The sequence below is a fragment of the Lissotriton vulgaris genome, chromosome 5 (genome assembly GCF_964263255.1).
Source record: "Lissotriton vulgaris chromosome 5, aLisVul1.2, whole genome shotgun sequence".
Classification (NCBI taxonomy): domain Eukaryota; kingdom Metazoa; phylum Chordata; class Amphibia; order Caudata; family Salamandridae; genus Lissotriton; species Lissotriton vulgaris.
This window is the reverse complement of record NC_141693.1, coordinates 1,279,051,211-1,279,066,044: the sequence shown is the minus strand read 5'-3', so window position 1 is coordinate 1,279,066,044 and position 14,834 is coordinate 1,279,051,211. Positions and strand designations below refer to the sequence as shown.

Genomic DNA, 14,834 nt, shown 5'->3' with positions numbered 1-14,834 from the left:
CTCTCTGTGTGCACAGGCGCAGTTTCTGCATTTTTGGGCCTTCCCCACTCCCTACCAACCGCACGTAGCGGTGGAAATGGCTGCGCTGGCCCCGTTGCCCCTGCGCGTGGCCCTATATGGGAAGGTTACGCGCCCTTCAGCGGAGATCGACACCGTAGAAATGGTACGCTGGACCTGGCGAGAACTGCAGAGAAGAGCTGGCCTCTCCTCCCTGTATGCACCTGCGATCCCACTGCGGGGGAACCCACTGCTGCCCTGCTTAGCTGCCAGAGGCGATGTTCTTACGCTCCGGGGGCAAAGGCTGCACACATTCGCCGACTTGTACCCTGAAGGCACCTTTGTCGAGTTGCACACGGTTGTTGGGGACCACCCTGAATCTTTTGCGGACACGCTGCTGTACCACTCCCTTAGGGAATCATGCAAACAGTTGGGACCCCACTTCCCGGAGGAGCCGCAGGCACTGGATGCCCTACAGAACCTGCTGTCGAAACCCTCTCCCAAAAAATTGGTATCGAGGCTCTACAACTGCATGCAGGAGCAGGCCCCAATCACTGTAGCTACCGCCAAAGATGCTTGGGCTGCGGACCTGGACGTCCCCCTCACAGATGACATATGGAAGTACTGCTGTGAACAACTGACTGCACTGTCCCCGAACTACCGGCTGCGGCTCATTCACTTTAAATTTTTACACCGGTACTACCGGACACCGATGCTACTTCATCGCATGGGCATCCGTACGGATGCGTCCTGTTGGAAGTGCGGGAGGGCAGAAGCGTCCTTCATACATGTGGCGTGGAGCTGCCCCAAACTAACAGACTTCTGGACAGATGTCTTTGCAGCTATCAACCAAATCTTAAGTAGAAACGACATGCCGTCGCCGCTCCTGGGCCTGCTGGGCTACGTCAAGGACACTGAACCTTGTGACAGAAAATTACATGCACTCCTCCTCCTCTATGCTAAACGACAGGTTGCACTACACTGGGGCAGGAGGGCGTTGCCATTGTTCACTGGGTGGGTCGGGGATGTCACCTATGGGCACGCGCAACTCACTCACTACTGGGAGACCATGCCCACTGCCTCTAGGCCGAATGACATTTGGGAGCCCTTTCTGCAGTGGACAAGAGAGCGGGCGGGATCGGAAGTATCTGGAGGATCGCCTGATGTGGGTGTTTCGGATGATATGGGCTGAGTGGTTGCTGTGCGTATCTGAACTGACTTGGCACTGATGTTCCCTTCTGGCACTGTCACGCCCTGGCTATGTACCACGCTTGCCCTGCTGTCCCTCCTTCACTTTGTACTAGCAGCGCGTCCTGTTCCCCTTTTTGTCTTCCCTTAGACCACTCGCCCCGACCCCTTGCCCTGCTAAGATATCTCCCTTCCCCCCCCCCGCGTCACCCCCCCCCCCCTCTCTACCTCCGCCATGTATGCTTGCTGCCTGCCTCACCTCCACTACTGCCACGGATCGCTACCGGCCGACGGACACACGCGGCCCCGCCAAAGCGAGGGGAACTGCGTGGTTGACTTGCTATGTTTGCACCATTGTTACGTTGTTTACGTTTCCTTTCTTTTCTTTTCTATTTTGTTGGGGACAGTTGGGTGAAAACGGTGCTACTAGATGTGTGCTTCCCACTTGCTGTTTCTAGAGTTGGGGCCTGCGGATTGCCCCGAGACAGCTTCCACGGCTCCTGTTATGGTCATCTATCTACTGCACTGCAAAAATGTAAGATCACTAACTGTGCTACGGTTGTGTTGCTCACGTATGATACATTGCAATGTTGGACACCCTGCTGAGGGCTCGGAGCTCCACAAAAGTTGTATTACTGTCGACTGTTTTCCTGACTTAGATGATGTGCACACCTCATAGCGGCCTGCCTCCGGGTTGTTGGCGTGACGCAGTGTAACCGTTTGTCCCTTTTGTCATAATAAATGTCTTACACAAAAAAAAAAAAAAAAAAAAAAAAGGTCATGTCAAATTATCTTCCGACTGAGGGCTCTTCCTATGGCATCAAAGATTTTGCTACCAGTGACCTGCACAGGACCCTGGCACGGATCTGTGCACCACAGCATAAGTCAGAGTAGATCCTGGAGCAGGGTAAAGAGGCACAGTCGGCATCAGGGATGCATGGTAACATGACTGGATGCCTCCTCAGATTCATGGATCCCTAAGACTATCAAGAGGGATCTGGGTACTGAGATTTGTAGCATGGCATCTCTGAAGGCCGGGATCTGCTGCAGCATCGCTGATGGATCAGGAAATTCCAGGGATCAATTTCGAGGTGAGAAACCAAGATCTTGAGGTACCCTGACATCCATGTAACTTCTTGTAAGTGTGCCGTGAAGGGGAGCCACGTTTGGACTTCTTGTGCTTTTTCTTCAACTTACGTGAGGCCTTGGAGTGTGATAAGGGCCTCCCTCAGGAATGAAAATGAATCCATGTTATAGACTTCAATAAAGAGTTAGCCTTCCAAGCCTTCTTACAGAGCTCTCCTATTTAGAGCTTGGCCTCAGACTGCTGGATGATCTTTGGATTCATCTGAGAACTGTCACCACACAAATTCAAAACATGTGAGGAGCCTTGACACCAGGGAGAGACCTCATGTGGGTGTCTGGCACGGACATCATTGTGGCAATCTTTGCAGGGTTTGACATCTGTCATTTGTGGGGAGACAGGTCCCTAGCACACTGGAAAAGTTTAGAAAATTTCAAAGAATGAAGTGTCAGGTTACAGGGAGCGAGCTCTGTTGCGGGAAAAAACTGATGCGCCAAGTTGGCAGTTATTATTGTGGCCCATGCATTACATCCAGGGCAGGGCAGGGCGAGCGGACCCGACACGGACCTGCAAAATGCCACCTAACAACACACAAGGGAATTGCTGAGAAAAAGCTCTGGATCCAACGTGGCACCTGGGGGAATCACAATGTGAAGAGTCTGTGGTTAGATGTATCATTCAGGATGTAGGTGTTTTCCGGCTGTCTCTCTAGTGTGCTTCTCCTTCACGTTCAGCACTGCTCTCTCACGTGTGGTTATTTCCCACCCCCTTCCATGATGCACTTGCCCATGAGAACTCCTTTTGCCTGCATTGCTTTCTCACCTAGGTGATTCTCCCCACACCCATGTCCATGCCGATCTCTTGCCAATTTGCTTTCCTCCTCAGCCCTCATGTTCCAAGTTGCTCTCCCTCTAGTCCACTTCTTCCCCTACACCCTGTGTGGCTTCCATCCACCTGCACACTTCATGGTGCTTCTGCCCACTTTGCCCCAGTGTTGCTTCTGCACCTTCCCACCCTTGCTGCTTCTCCCACATGCTTTCCAAAGATGAGACCTGCATGTTTCTTACATTCTGCCTCATCCTCATTGTGACTTCAAAAACACAACCATACATTTAAAAGCATATTTTTTATTCTAATTTATTGAACGGAAAGTGGAACTTAAGAAATAACGAGAAAATCTGAGCCTAACAGTCTACCCTTGCTAGTGCCTCTAGCAAGATTTCTAAAAAACCTATAGTGAATTGCAAGAATAGACACGCTTTTTCAAACTTGGTCGCATGTACACTTGCCATCTTTTTCCGTCTCATTGACCGCACTCTTGGAGGCTGACGGAAGAGCTGAGACGATTCCTTGAGGCCGATTTGCTCTTGAGAGGCGTAAGCCTACATATGGGAAAGGACCAGACGATGAGGGTGATACAGGAGACACAATGGGGCCTTCTTCCTGGGAGGAGTACCTTACTCGACGACCGACTGTCTAGAAAAGAAACCACAATGAGAGTCAAAATGACAAAACAAAATCAAACAGTATTCAAGTTCACTTAAATTGTTTGAGAACAGTTAGTGTAGCACAGCATATGCCGTGGCAAGATTATGAGATTCGCCAAATCAAAGGAGAGAGTGAGGACTAGGTAGGCTAGTCCGAATCCCCAGGATTATATGTCAAAACCAAAAAGGACTAGCTATATTAGGGGGAGGGGGGTGGACTCATTGAAGTATGTGTGCCGGCAAACCCATTGGTTTGTTCATGAAGCCCTCACCCACCAACCTAGTTGGTGGCATGCTTCATCATCGGGTTCACCACAGTGACACAGAGTGTGTTCCGGGTGTGCTACAACGCCAGTTTGATGCGGAGCTGGTATGTTCGCTGAGTGTGCAGTGTAGTGAGTGAGAAAGTGAAGGTTAAAAAGCTATACAGTGGGTCCCAGTACCCGAGGGTAAATAGATAAACTTTAATTACTGGGCCCCTGTTAGCTATTAAAAAGGCAAATGGACGTGTTGGAGTGCGAATTATGACCCCCTGCGTCCTGTGTGGTCTACATGTTTCAGCCAGGCCTTTTTTAATTTAAAACTGGCTTTCCTCAGGACCAAGTGAGTATGTGAAAAAGGTGCAGATAAATAAAAATACTAAATTATAGTGATTGTGTTATTTTACTATGTGTCGCACTGCCTAAGGTGCGTTATATGTTAGAGGGGGATTCCCTCTTGCTTTACTACACATAACATATAAGACGTAGACAGATGTACATGGTAGAGCCATATTAGCATGATATGATGATTTCCACATCATTTGCAGACTTATAAGGTGGGTGCTCGACCTATATTCGGCTAGGGTGTGGTCATGTCAGAGACTTAACCTGCGTGGGTTTTATCTTAAAACCAATTGTAGTGGTGGTGAGCTAAAACAGCGGATATTAGCATGGTGAGGTACAGGTAAGTAAAGTACATTATGCTCACACAGGCTATTTGCTGTAAAAAGCTTCTTTGGGTCACCTGGCAGAGAAAGAGACCCTGAAAGAAGGTTGTAAGAGTATTTGGTTACATCCGACCTGTAGGGAAAAAAGATATCAACAGCTTACCCCAGTTGTTGCAGTAGGGTGCTGGATTTACTCACGGAATTGCCGGTCTAGATCCTCCTTGGACCTGTCGTCCTTCTGCGGTGCCCGGAATGAGAAGCGGAGGCCCGCCGGATCGTGTTTAAGTAGCCCTGTTTATTGCTTTCACCTGGGTAAGTATGGAAATAGAAGGAGGGATGCGCTCGCGCTAGGTGCCTCGTCATTCTGTCGCGGAGCGCATGCCCAAGTGGACAGTGTTTCTCGCACATGCGCACCGCAGTGTTGGAAGGACAAGGAGTGCCTCCAGATCTGCGCATGCAAGGAGACGTGTTTGAAGTCTATTGCTGAGGGGCAGAGAATGCTCAGAAGGTAGCGCTGATTAGCGTCCGCAGCAAGGATGGCTTGCTCAAAAAAACGGTGGCATACCGAGAAACATCCATGTGTACACAGTGTTTATATAGTATGCTGTACACAGAGGTGCCTACATGTAGGCTTGGGCGCTGATATTATGCACAAGGGTGTGAATTGCTATACTGGGTTACACTATGAGTAGAGAAAAGAAAGGGTTGGGACACATGGCATGTTGTTCACATTTGGGAGCCTACGTAGGTATGTCTTGCGGAAGGCTGTACAAGAGTAGTTTGATCAGGGGGTTAGTGAATTCCACGGGATTGAGTCGTTCAAGCCCACTGTGTGGGTAGATAGTCTGTATATCCAGCGTTGTTCTTTCTGGAGGAGGTACTTTTCATTGTTTTCTGTTACATCAAACTGCTCAATGACAGTCCATGTGAAGTCATTAGTGGTGTGGTTGTGGGACAAGAAATGGTCCGTCAGTTTACTTATGTTCTTACCACACCGGATGGTTGCATACGCCACTTGACATCATCATCCAAAACCCTCAATTTGGAACCAGGCAAAACATGGACGCAACACCAGTTCACAAACTGCAACTCATCCAACCTGGTATACCTGATAACCTGCAGATGTGGCCTAAGGTACATCGGGATGACTACCCGAAAAGTTAGAACTAGAATGACAGAATACAGGAGCACCATCCGGTGTTGTAAGAACATAAGTAAACTGACGGACCATTTCTTTTCCCACAACCACACCACTAATGACTTCACATAGACTGTCATTGAGCAGTTTGATGTAACAGAAAACAATGAAAAGTACCTCCTCCAGAAAGAACAACGCTGGATATACAGACTATCTACCCACACAGTGGGCTTGAACGACTCAATCCTGTGGAATTCACTAACCCCCTGAGCAATCTACTCTTGTACAGCCTTCCACTAGACATACCTACGTAGGCTCCCAAATGTGAACAACATGCCATGTGTCCCAACCCTTTCTTTTCTCTACTCATAGTGTAACCCAGTATGGCAATTCACACCCTCGTGCATAATATCAGCGCCCAAGCCTACATGTAGGCACCTCTGTGTACAGCATACTATATAAAACACTGTGTACACATAGATGTTTCTTGGTATGCCACTGTTTTTTCGAGCAAGCCATCCTTGCTGCGGACGCTAATCAGTGCTACCTTCTGAGCATTCTCTGCCCCTCAGCAATAGACTTCAAATAAGTCTACGGGCATGCGCAGATCTGGAGGCACTCCTTATCCTTCCAACACTGCGGTGCGCATGCGTGAGAAACACTGTCCACTTGGGCATGCGCTCTGCGACAGAATAACGAGGCACCTAGCGCAAGCGCATCCCTCCTATTTCCATACTTACCCAGGTGAAAGCAATAAACAGGGCTACTTAAACACGATCCGGCGGGCCTCCGCTTCTCATTCCGGGCACCGCAGAAGGACGACAGGTCCAAGGAGGATCTAGACCGGCAATCCCGTAAGTAAATCCAGCGCACTACTGCAACAACTGGGGTAAGCTGTTGATATCTTTTTCCCTACAGGTCGGATATAAGCAAATACTCTTACAACCTTCTTTCAGGGTCTCTTTCTCTGCCAGGTGACCCAAGGAAGTTTTTTACAGCAAATAGCCTGTGTGAGGATAATGTACTTTACTTACCTGTACCTCACCATGCTAATATCCGCTGTTTTAGCTCACCACCACTACAATCGGTTTTAAGATAAAACCCACGCAGGTTATGTCTCTGACATGACCACACCCTAGCCGAATATAGGTCGAGCACCCACCTTATAAGTCGGCAAATGATGTGGAAATCATCATATCATGCTAATATGACTCTACCATGTACGTCTGTCTACGTCCTATATGTTATGTGTAGTAAAGCAAGAGGGAATCCCCCTCTAACATATAACGCACCTTAGGGAGTGCGACACATAGTAAAATAACACAATCACTATAATTTAGTATTTTTATTTATCTGCACCTTTTTCACATACTTACTGGGCCCTGAGGAAAGCCAGTTTTAAATTAAAAAAGGCCTGGCTTAAACATGTAGACCACACAGGACGCAGGAGGTCATAATTCGCACTCCAACATGTCCATTTGCCTTTTTAATAGCTAACAGGGGCCCAGTAATTAAAGTTTATCTATTTACCCTCGGGTACTGGGACCCACTGTATAGCTTTTTAACCTTCACTTTCTCACTCATTACACTGCACACTCAGCGAACTTACCAGCTCCGCATCAAACTGGCGTCGTAGCACACCCAGAACACACTCGGTGTCACTGTGGTGGGCCTGATGATGAAGCATGCCACCAACTAGGTTGGTGGGTGAGGGCTTCATGAACAAACCAATGGGTTTGCCGGCACACGTACTTCAATGAGTCCCCCCTCCCCCTAATATAGCTAGTCCTTTTTGATTTTGACAGACAAAGATTATGAGATTGACAGATTGTTGCTCCTTAACATTCCTCTCAAGGTTCTTTGTTTTGGTTTCCTCTACACAAGCAAGGGGATCAAGAATGTTAAAAGTAATCACCATTGAGGAACAGCAAAAGAAAAGGCTAATTCTCGATACAATTGTCCAAAACAATGTTAGAATAAGCCTTAAACATCTGGGAAAAATGATTTAAACAGTTACACAAGCAGCTTAACAACTGGATTACATGACGTCACCACCCTCTACACCACCAACATCTACCAACCTTAGCATCGACAGACCTTGTTTTCGCTCTGTGCTGGCCATAAATATTCCTTGTCAAAAGTGGAATGTAGCACTAACAAACCCAGAAGAATATAAAAAAATATAACTGACATGTTTATGTTTTTCGAGTGGTCTAAAAAGTTGAAGCAAGAGCAGCTTCTGATGCAAGAGCTCCTGCTGCAGCCTTTAGAGAAGCGGTTTATCAACCTTCATGAGGATAGGCGGCAGTGCTAATATTCTTACTACCCTTACCTGCAGGGCAATACAGTTGGTAATTACACTCCCATCATAATTAGCGGGGGAAGGGTAATTTACAACCATTATTGCCTGAAGATTTGAAAAAGAATTTTTATGAACACTGGAATATAACGGATATATTCAATACAATGGAACATCAATGGTTTACAGATGACGGTAGAGGCCTGCTGGTGTCAACATTTAAATACCCTAAACCTCGGTCACTGCCTCTCCAGCTATGGCTCATGATTTATAGATTGTTGTAGAAACATGCACAGAGCTAGATACGCAGCAATATTAATTTATCATTAATCATATGTGAGGTTGTAAACTGTGCATGGCAGGGTCAAAAGTTACAGTTAGCGCTGCTAACTATGACTGGGGAATTTCTGTGTTTTCTTTTGTTTTTTACTTCAAAATGTTAATGTTTACACTGACAAAGTCGCCTAACTACAACGTTACATTAACCTTTGATTTTTCAGTGAATTTAAAAGTTTTCTTTTTTTCTCTTTTAAAGGAAAATATACTTTTATTACACTTAACCATAACGTACTTTAATCCTTGGTTTTCTCAGTGAATTTCTACGTTTTTTTTTTAAATTAAATGAATTATTTTTGTGAGTGTATGTATGGTAGAATGACTTTAAAATATAGGTCGTGTTCTGACATTTTAGTAAAAGAATGTTTTTTATTGTAACAAAATAGGATATGGTTCACAGTTTGCAAATTGTTTCAAAATGTGTGAGAGTATCAAACAGATAATTATACAATAGAAATGATTTGCTCAGTAATTGGAACTCTGATATCTCCCATCAATCTTTTTAGGTCTCGCCTGAGCCATTGCTCATGCACTGTCTGCGAGACATTTAGTAAGGACTTTTAAACTTCAAATGCATGCTTTTTTTTTAATCACTTGCTATTGGGCTTTGCATGAGTCTTTCTAAGAAAGACAGCACGCAATTGGCCCAAGGCGGTGCATGTCCCGCCTTCTCTGTCCTCTGGCCTAGGGTGCTCGGGAGCAAGCAGCAGCACAGCCCTGTGCCATCGGTTTTTAATTATCTTTGTTGGCGCACATTTTGCCAGATGGAGGGCAGGCTGCATTCCTGGCTTGGCGCTGCACGAACATGAAGTGCCTTTCTAACAAAGTTTCAGGAGGTGTTAGCTCAGCTCCCAAACCATTTCGAAGAAATCTTAGACTTCTAAGTGCTAAATAGTGGGACACTGTCAAATGGATATCGAGTTACTATTTTATATTGCTGTAGAGTTTGAACATTGCACATATGAAAGATGCATAGTGGAGGTGTTATTTTTTTTAAATCAAAATTATTTTAAGCCTCGCTGGGGCACCCTCTGTGAGTGTATTCGGAGACCGGATTCCGCCGATTAACTGGGCATACTGGTGGTGCGTAACCTATAGACCACTCACCACATCTATTTGTATTGGAGACATTGGAAGGCAGTATTCATACGCCTGGAAGTGAAGTATTGGATCGCCTCCATTATTGATCGTACTAAAGCTGGAATCTTTACTCACACGCCATTCTATTTACAACTGGCTTGTCTTACATCAAGAAACTTAACGCTCAAACGAACTTCTGTCCTGATGATAACCGCACAGTAATCTAGCGGTTTAAACGCCGTCGACACTTTTTGTGGCCATAATCTGTGAAGGACACATCATTTTGTATTTGTCGTTCCTTTTTTGTACATATAATGTTTGTTAGCCACTTGTTTGGCATGTGAATTGTTTGTTTTGCCAACAGTTTCCTTGAGCACTATGGTTCTCCTTTGAATCTGTTTTTAAAAAGTAGATCTAATAAATTATAAATGTTTTGTAAAATTGCCCATGTGTACGTATAGGCTTCTTCACTCTGCTTTCTTTGTATATTTCTTTTACTTCCAAAGTCTGATTGTTTAAATTTGATCTGTTCACCTGAACCGCTTGTTAGGTGGTATTAGCAATTGTCCCTGGTTCAGGGTTGTTGGACAGCCCCTGTAGTCTGTCAAGTGTAATGTAGCACAGCACAAAATTAATGTAAAATGTAATTTCTTCAAATAGGTGTTAATTCAGCTTGCAGTTGCCGATTCGTTATGAAATAAATTCTAAACATTTTAGCAACAATAATGAAACGGGTACGTGCGCATGGGAACATAATTACCTCTTCTACCTATTTGGTAGCACATAAAAAATCCCAGAATGCTTTTGCCACAAAAGAAAATGTTATTGCTTTGGCACATATGATGTCGGATTGAACTTCTGCCGCAATGTGTGGATTCAGTGTTGAAAGAGATAAACATCTCCACACTCTAGTTTAAGGACTTTTATTAGTGGGAAGGGAAACCAAAGGAGGTGTTTGGAAGGAAGGCCTACAAGTGCAACATTTGCGGCTTCAAAAATAGCTGCCGCATTCATATATGAATTCACCAAATGATTTGATTCTTTTTCTAATAAAATACGTGCTAAGCAATCCGGGGGCAGTAAGCCACTTTTGCCATGTGAATTCAAAGCCTTGCAGCCAAAGTGAATCTGCAAAGTTATGGCGGAGGCTGTTAAACCAACTTAAAAAAACACAATTAGCATTTATCTGCCGCCAGAAAAGCGATAATATAAAAACGGCAGCCGGTGTGAAAAGAGTTTGGAGTGTTTGTTAATGTATTTACTCGTGGCCTTTTACTTTATATTAAACTCCGCCGGCCATCTCGTTTCACTATGCATGTTGGCGATCAGCAAATACTTCAATTCAAAAGAGGGCTTTGCCTACGTGTTGCAAGTTTAGAGCAGAGAGAGGGAGGGAAGGAGGGGAGCAATTGTGACGCAAGTAAGAAGATAAGACTACTGTCATAAAAGCAATGTATTGATTTTTAGTGATGCTAGGGAGACCACACTGGTTGGCACACAAGAGAAAGAGAGCTGGATAAGAATGATATATGTAGAAAGCTATGCAGTACATATACATTTTTAGAGAAATAACGGAGATCAGACTGAGGCTGTAAGATGAAAGAAAAACCAAGAACAGTGACATAGTAGGCAGATACGCGTAGGGGACGTTCATATATGAATATATAGATATCTAGAGCTATAAGAAGGAGTTTTTTTTGTTGTAGTTTTGTATAGCGCAAGGTCAACCCTGAGGTATCAGAGCGCTTTACAGGAGCAGCAGTTGCATTACAGACGGACACATTCTTTTCTAGGCACGGGGAGATTAGGGATTTGCCCAGAATATACATATATATATATATATATATATATATATACATATATACACACACACACATATATATATATATATACATATATACACATATACATATATACACCTATACATATATATACATATATATATACATATACATATATATATACATATATACATATATATACATATTCAATGAAAAAACCATTGGTTTTAGGCCATATATAGTTAGAAATTAGCATTTACAAAACCTTATTTTACTCGCATAAAACCATTGAAATTCCATATATAGTTAGAAGCGCTAACTATATATCGCGCACCCGCAATCCACTGCTGATGATGTCACATATTACATCATTCATGACATGGTCAGTGACATCACTGATGACATCACTGATGACATCTCAAATGACATCACTGATGACATCACTGATCACAACATCCAGTGATTGTATGTGTCTGTAAAGTTTAAATATGTTTTACATATTGAAGAATGAGTGGATGTATAAGTGTCTGGATGAAGAATTTAGTAGGTGCATGACTGACTGTATGAAAGAGTGATTAAATGTGTCTCACTGAGTGCATGGGTTAGTGACTAAACTGTCTTAATTTGTGCATCAGTATGTTTGTTGTTGTGTAAGCTGCTGCATGTGTTGATCAGTAGCTATAAGAGTGGCCATATGGGTTATTGATTGGTTGCCCAAGTATTTGAATGGGAGGCTGAGTGTGTGTGTGGGTGGCTGGGAGGTGCGTGACTCTGTGCATAGATGTGTAAGCAGTTGATTCACTAGGAGTATGAGTTCAAGAGTGCATGTGGAAACAGCTATATGGGCGGTTGACTGTGCATGGGTGTGTTGGTGAGTGAATGGATTTCTCATTGCTACATGTGCAAGTAAGTACGTATGTAAAACACAATACATGTGAGAGTTGAGATATATAAATAACTGAACATAAGAGCCAGTGAATGTGTGAGTGGCTGTATCGATCACTGTGAGCTTGTATCAGGGATTATATAAGAGAGTAAATATGTGTTATTATATGTTTGAATAAGTAAGATGTGTATAACTGTATAGTTGAGGAAATGGAGGTGTGATTGATTCTTTGCATGACTGACTAGGTGTGTGAGTAACTCCATGGATGAGTGACAGTCTGTGAGTGTCTGTTTATACTGAGTGTATGTAAGGTTATATTAGAGTCTGAAGAGGTTCATTGTATTATCACATGAGTGATGTGATCAGTGATGACAAATGAGATGTCATCCGTGATGTCATTTGAGTTGTCATCAGTGATGTCATCAGTGATGTCATCAGTGATGTCATTTGAGATGTCATCAGTGATGTCATCAGTGATGTCACTGACCATGTCATGAATGATGTAATATGTGACATCATCAGCAGTGGATTGCGGGTGCGCGATATATAGTTAGCGCTTCTAACTATATATGGAATTTCAATGGTTTTATGCAAGTAAAATAAGGTTTTGTAAATGCTAATTTCTAACTATATATGGCCTAAAACCAATGGTTTTTTCATTGAATTTTCAAGGTTTTGTAAATGCAAATTCCTAACTATATATCCACTATAACCTATGTTTTTTTCTGTGAATTTCATTGGTTTTTTAATAGCAAATATGAAAAGCATTAAAATGTAAAGTACGTGATAGATAAAAACATTTTCGTATTTATGCACGCTGATGTGCTTTGAACGCTGCCCCCCTCCCCTCTTTTCTCTTAGTAGTACTCTCTCTTTGCAGATAGTGAAGAGTAGTTAACGCAGGCCTTTACCCCCGTTGTAATCCGTCCTGCCTGCTTGTCTCTCCATTTGATTGATTATTATCCAAGCATTTACTGTTTTTCAATTGATTCCCTTTGGTTCATTCTCTATTTACAAACAAGCACAAAGTCGCAATACTCTGTTTAGTCTTTGCAGATCGTGAAAAATCGTGTAAAAAAATAAAAGTAATCGAGCAAAATCAGTAGGCCACTAATTGGATCTCTTTTTGACCTCGCTAAAATAGAAATATTATAAACAACCCTTCATGAGAAATACGAAAATAGTGAGATGAACTGAGCTCCACACCATGAGGGCTGCAAGACAGCTCGGCTCCGTCACCCACCCCGCCCAAAATAACGACAAACCCTATGCAAATATTAAAAATATAGACAACACACCAGCAAAGAAACAGGGTAAAACATTTTATTAAATAACTATTTACATAACGTTGGTTTATAAGATGATGTCAGTAGTGGACCGATGTGTGAATAGGTCGGAAGCAGCACAAGGCGCCAAGATCCGGATGGAAAGTCCTGGATATTGGGTGCCATAGTTCAGAGTTCTGAGTTTGAGCCTTTTTCAATGCCTGTGCTTTGTTGTTTCCCCTCCATCAAAAACAAAAAAAAATATATAAAACTGTGCAAAAATACAAAAAAAAAAAAAAAAGTTTACAAAAGCAGTGCTTGTAAGACTGTCTGAAGCTTATTTCCACCTACTGCAGCTTCACTATTCCAAAGTAAGTGAGGGTCGTTTGTGGACCTGACTGCATTTGAAAACAATGTTATATGGTACCTCCCTAAACCGCTTGACGGAGGCCCCCGAGGGGCGGTGTGATGGCCATGGACTCGGAGAAGACGCTTGGCTCCGACACCCTCCCCAAGTCTTATAGCACTGGTGTAGCCTGAGATCGCCCCCGACATAGGCGGCCGGCTCCCGGGGTCCGGCGGAACTTTTTGCCTTTTGATGACTCTTCAATTCTGGACCTTGTCCCACAATCCGTTTGACCTGAAGACAAGCTGTAGTGGGGCGCCCCTTTATCGTTTTAGTTGCCATTCCGCCCGCTTTTGCTACACTGTGCCTCTTCCGCCATTCAGCTGTTTACCGCCCGCTCTTGCGACTACAGCGTCTCGCTCACCATGTAGTTGAGATGCGCCCGCTCTTGCGGTGCAGCGATAGACGGCTGCCACAGGACTCTCAAAATGGCGGCCGGCTCTTCGGTTTTGGGCCTGGTCCACTAAAATGGCCCTGGGACACCTTGGAACTCGGACGCTTGTCTGCTAGGGCTTGGGTCCCATTCTCGAAAAGCGTCCCCTCAGCCGTGAAGATTCTACAAAAGTCTTGGGGGCCTCCGACTCCCGCAGGCTTCTGGTGGGGAGCGGCTGCCATGATTGCTCGTGGAATGGCCACGACGGAGCTACGAGATGGTAGTGGTCTCATGCTGACGCCAGCTTTAGTCTGAAACATCCAGAAACACTATAGACTACCAATTCGATCAGTTCCGGTAGCGCCCCAACATGAACCGGAAGAGAAGAACTTGCCCTCCCCTCTTTGACTGATGGTTCTTGTTGCCTGTCCCCTCTGTTGTCATTTAACAGAACTTTTTGGACTGCTGAAAGGGGTTGTGTTCTGAACGCTGGTTGGTGGAGACATTTAGACTATATTCTTGACCTACGTTGTCGCGTAATGCGTTTTATGACACGCCGCGTTAGCGCACCCGGAAGTGATCCGAG

General features: G+C 44.3%; 1 protein-coding gene across 7 annotated transcripts in view; it reads right to left on the bottom strand.

Annotated features, from left to right (window-relative positions):
• Positions 1-14,834, bottom strand: part of PPP1R12B (protein phosphatase 1 regulatory subunit 12B) — an 880,212-nt gene that overhangs the window by 389,800 nt on the left and 475,578 nt on the right. For all 7 annotated transcript variants that reach the window (XM_086923137.1, XM_086923132.1, XM_086923136.1 and 4 more), the window contains one exon: positions 3,559-3,745. In XM_086923137.1, coding sequence (XP_086779263.1) covers positions 3,559-3,745 — 187 coding nt within the window. The remainder of the gene's footprint in view (positions 1-3,558; positions 3,746-14,834) is intronic.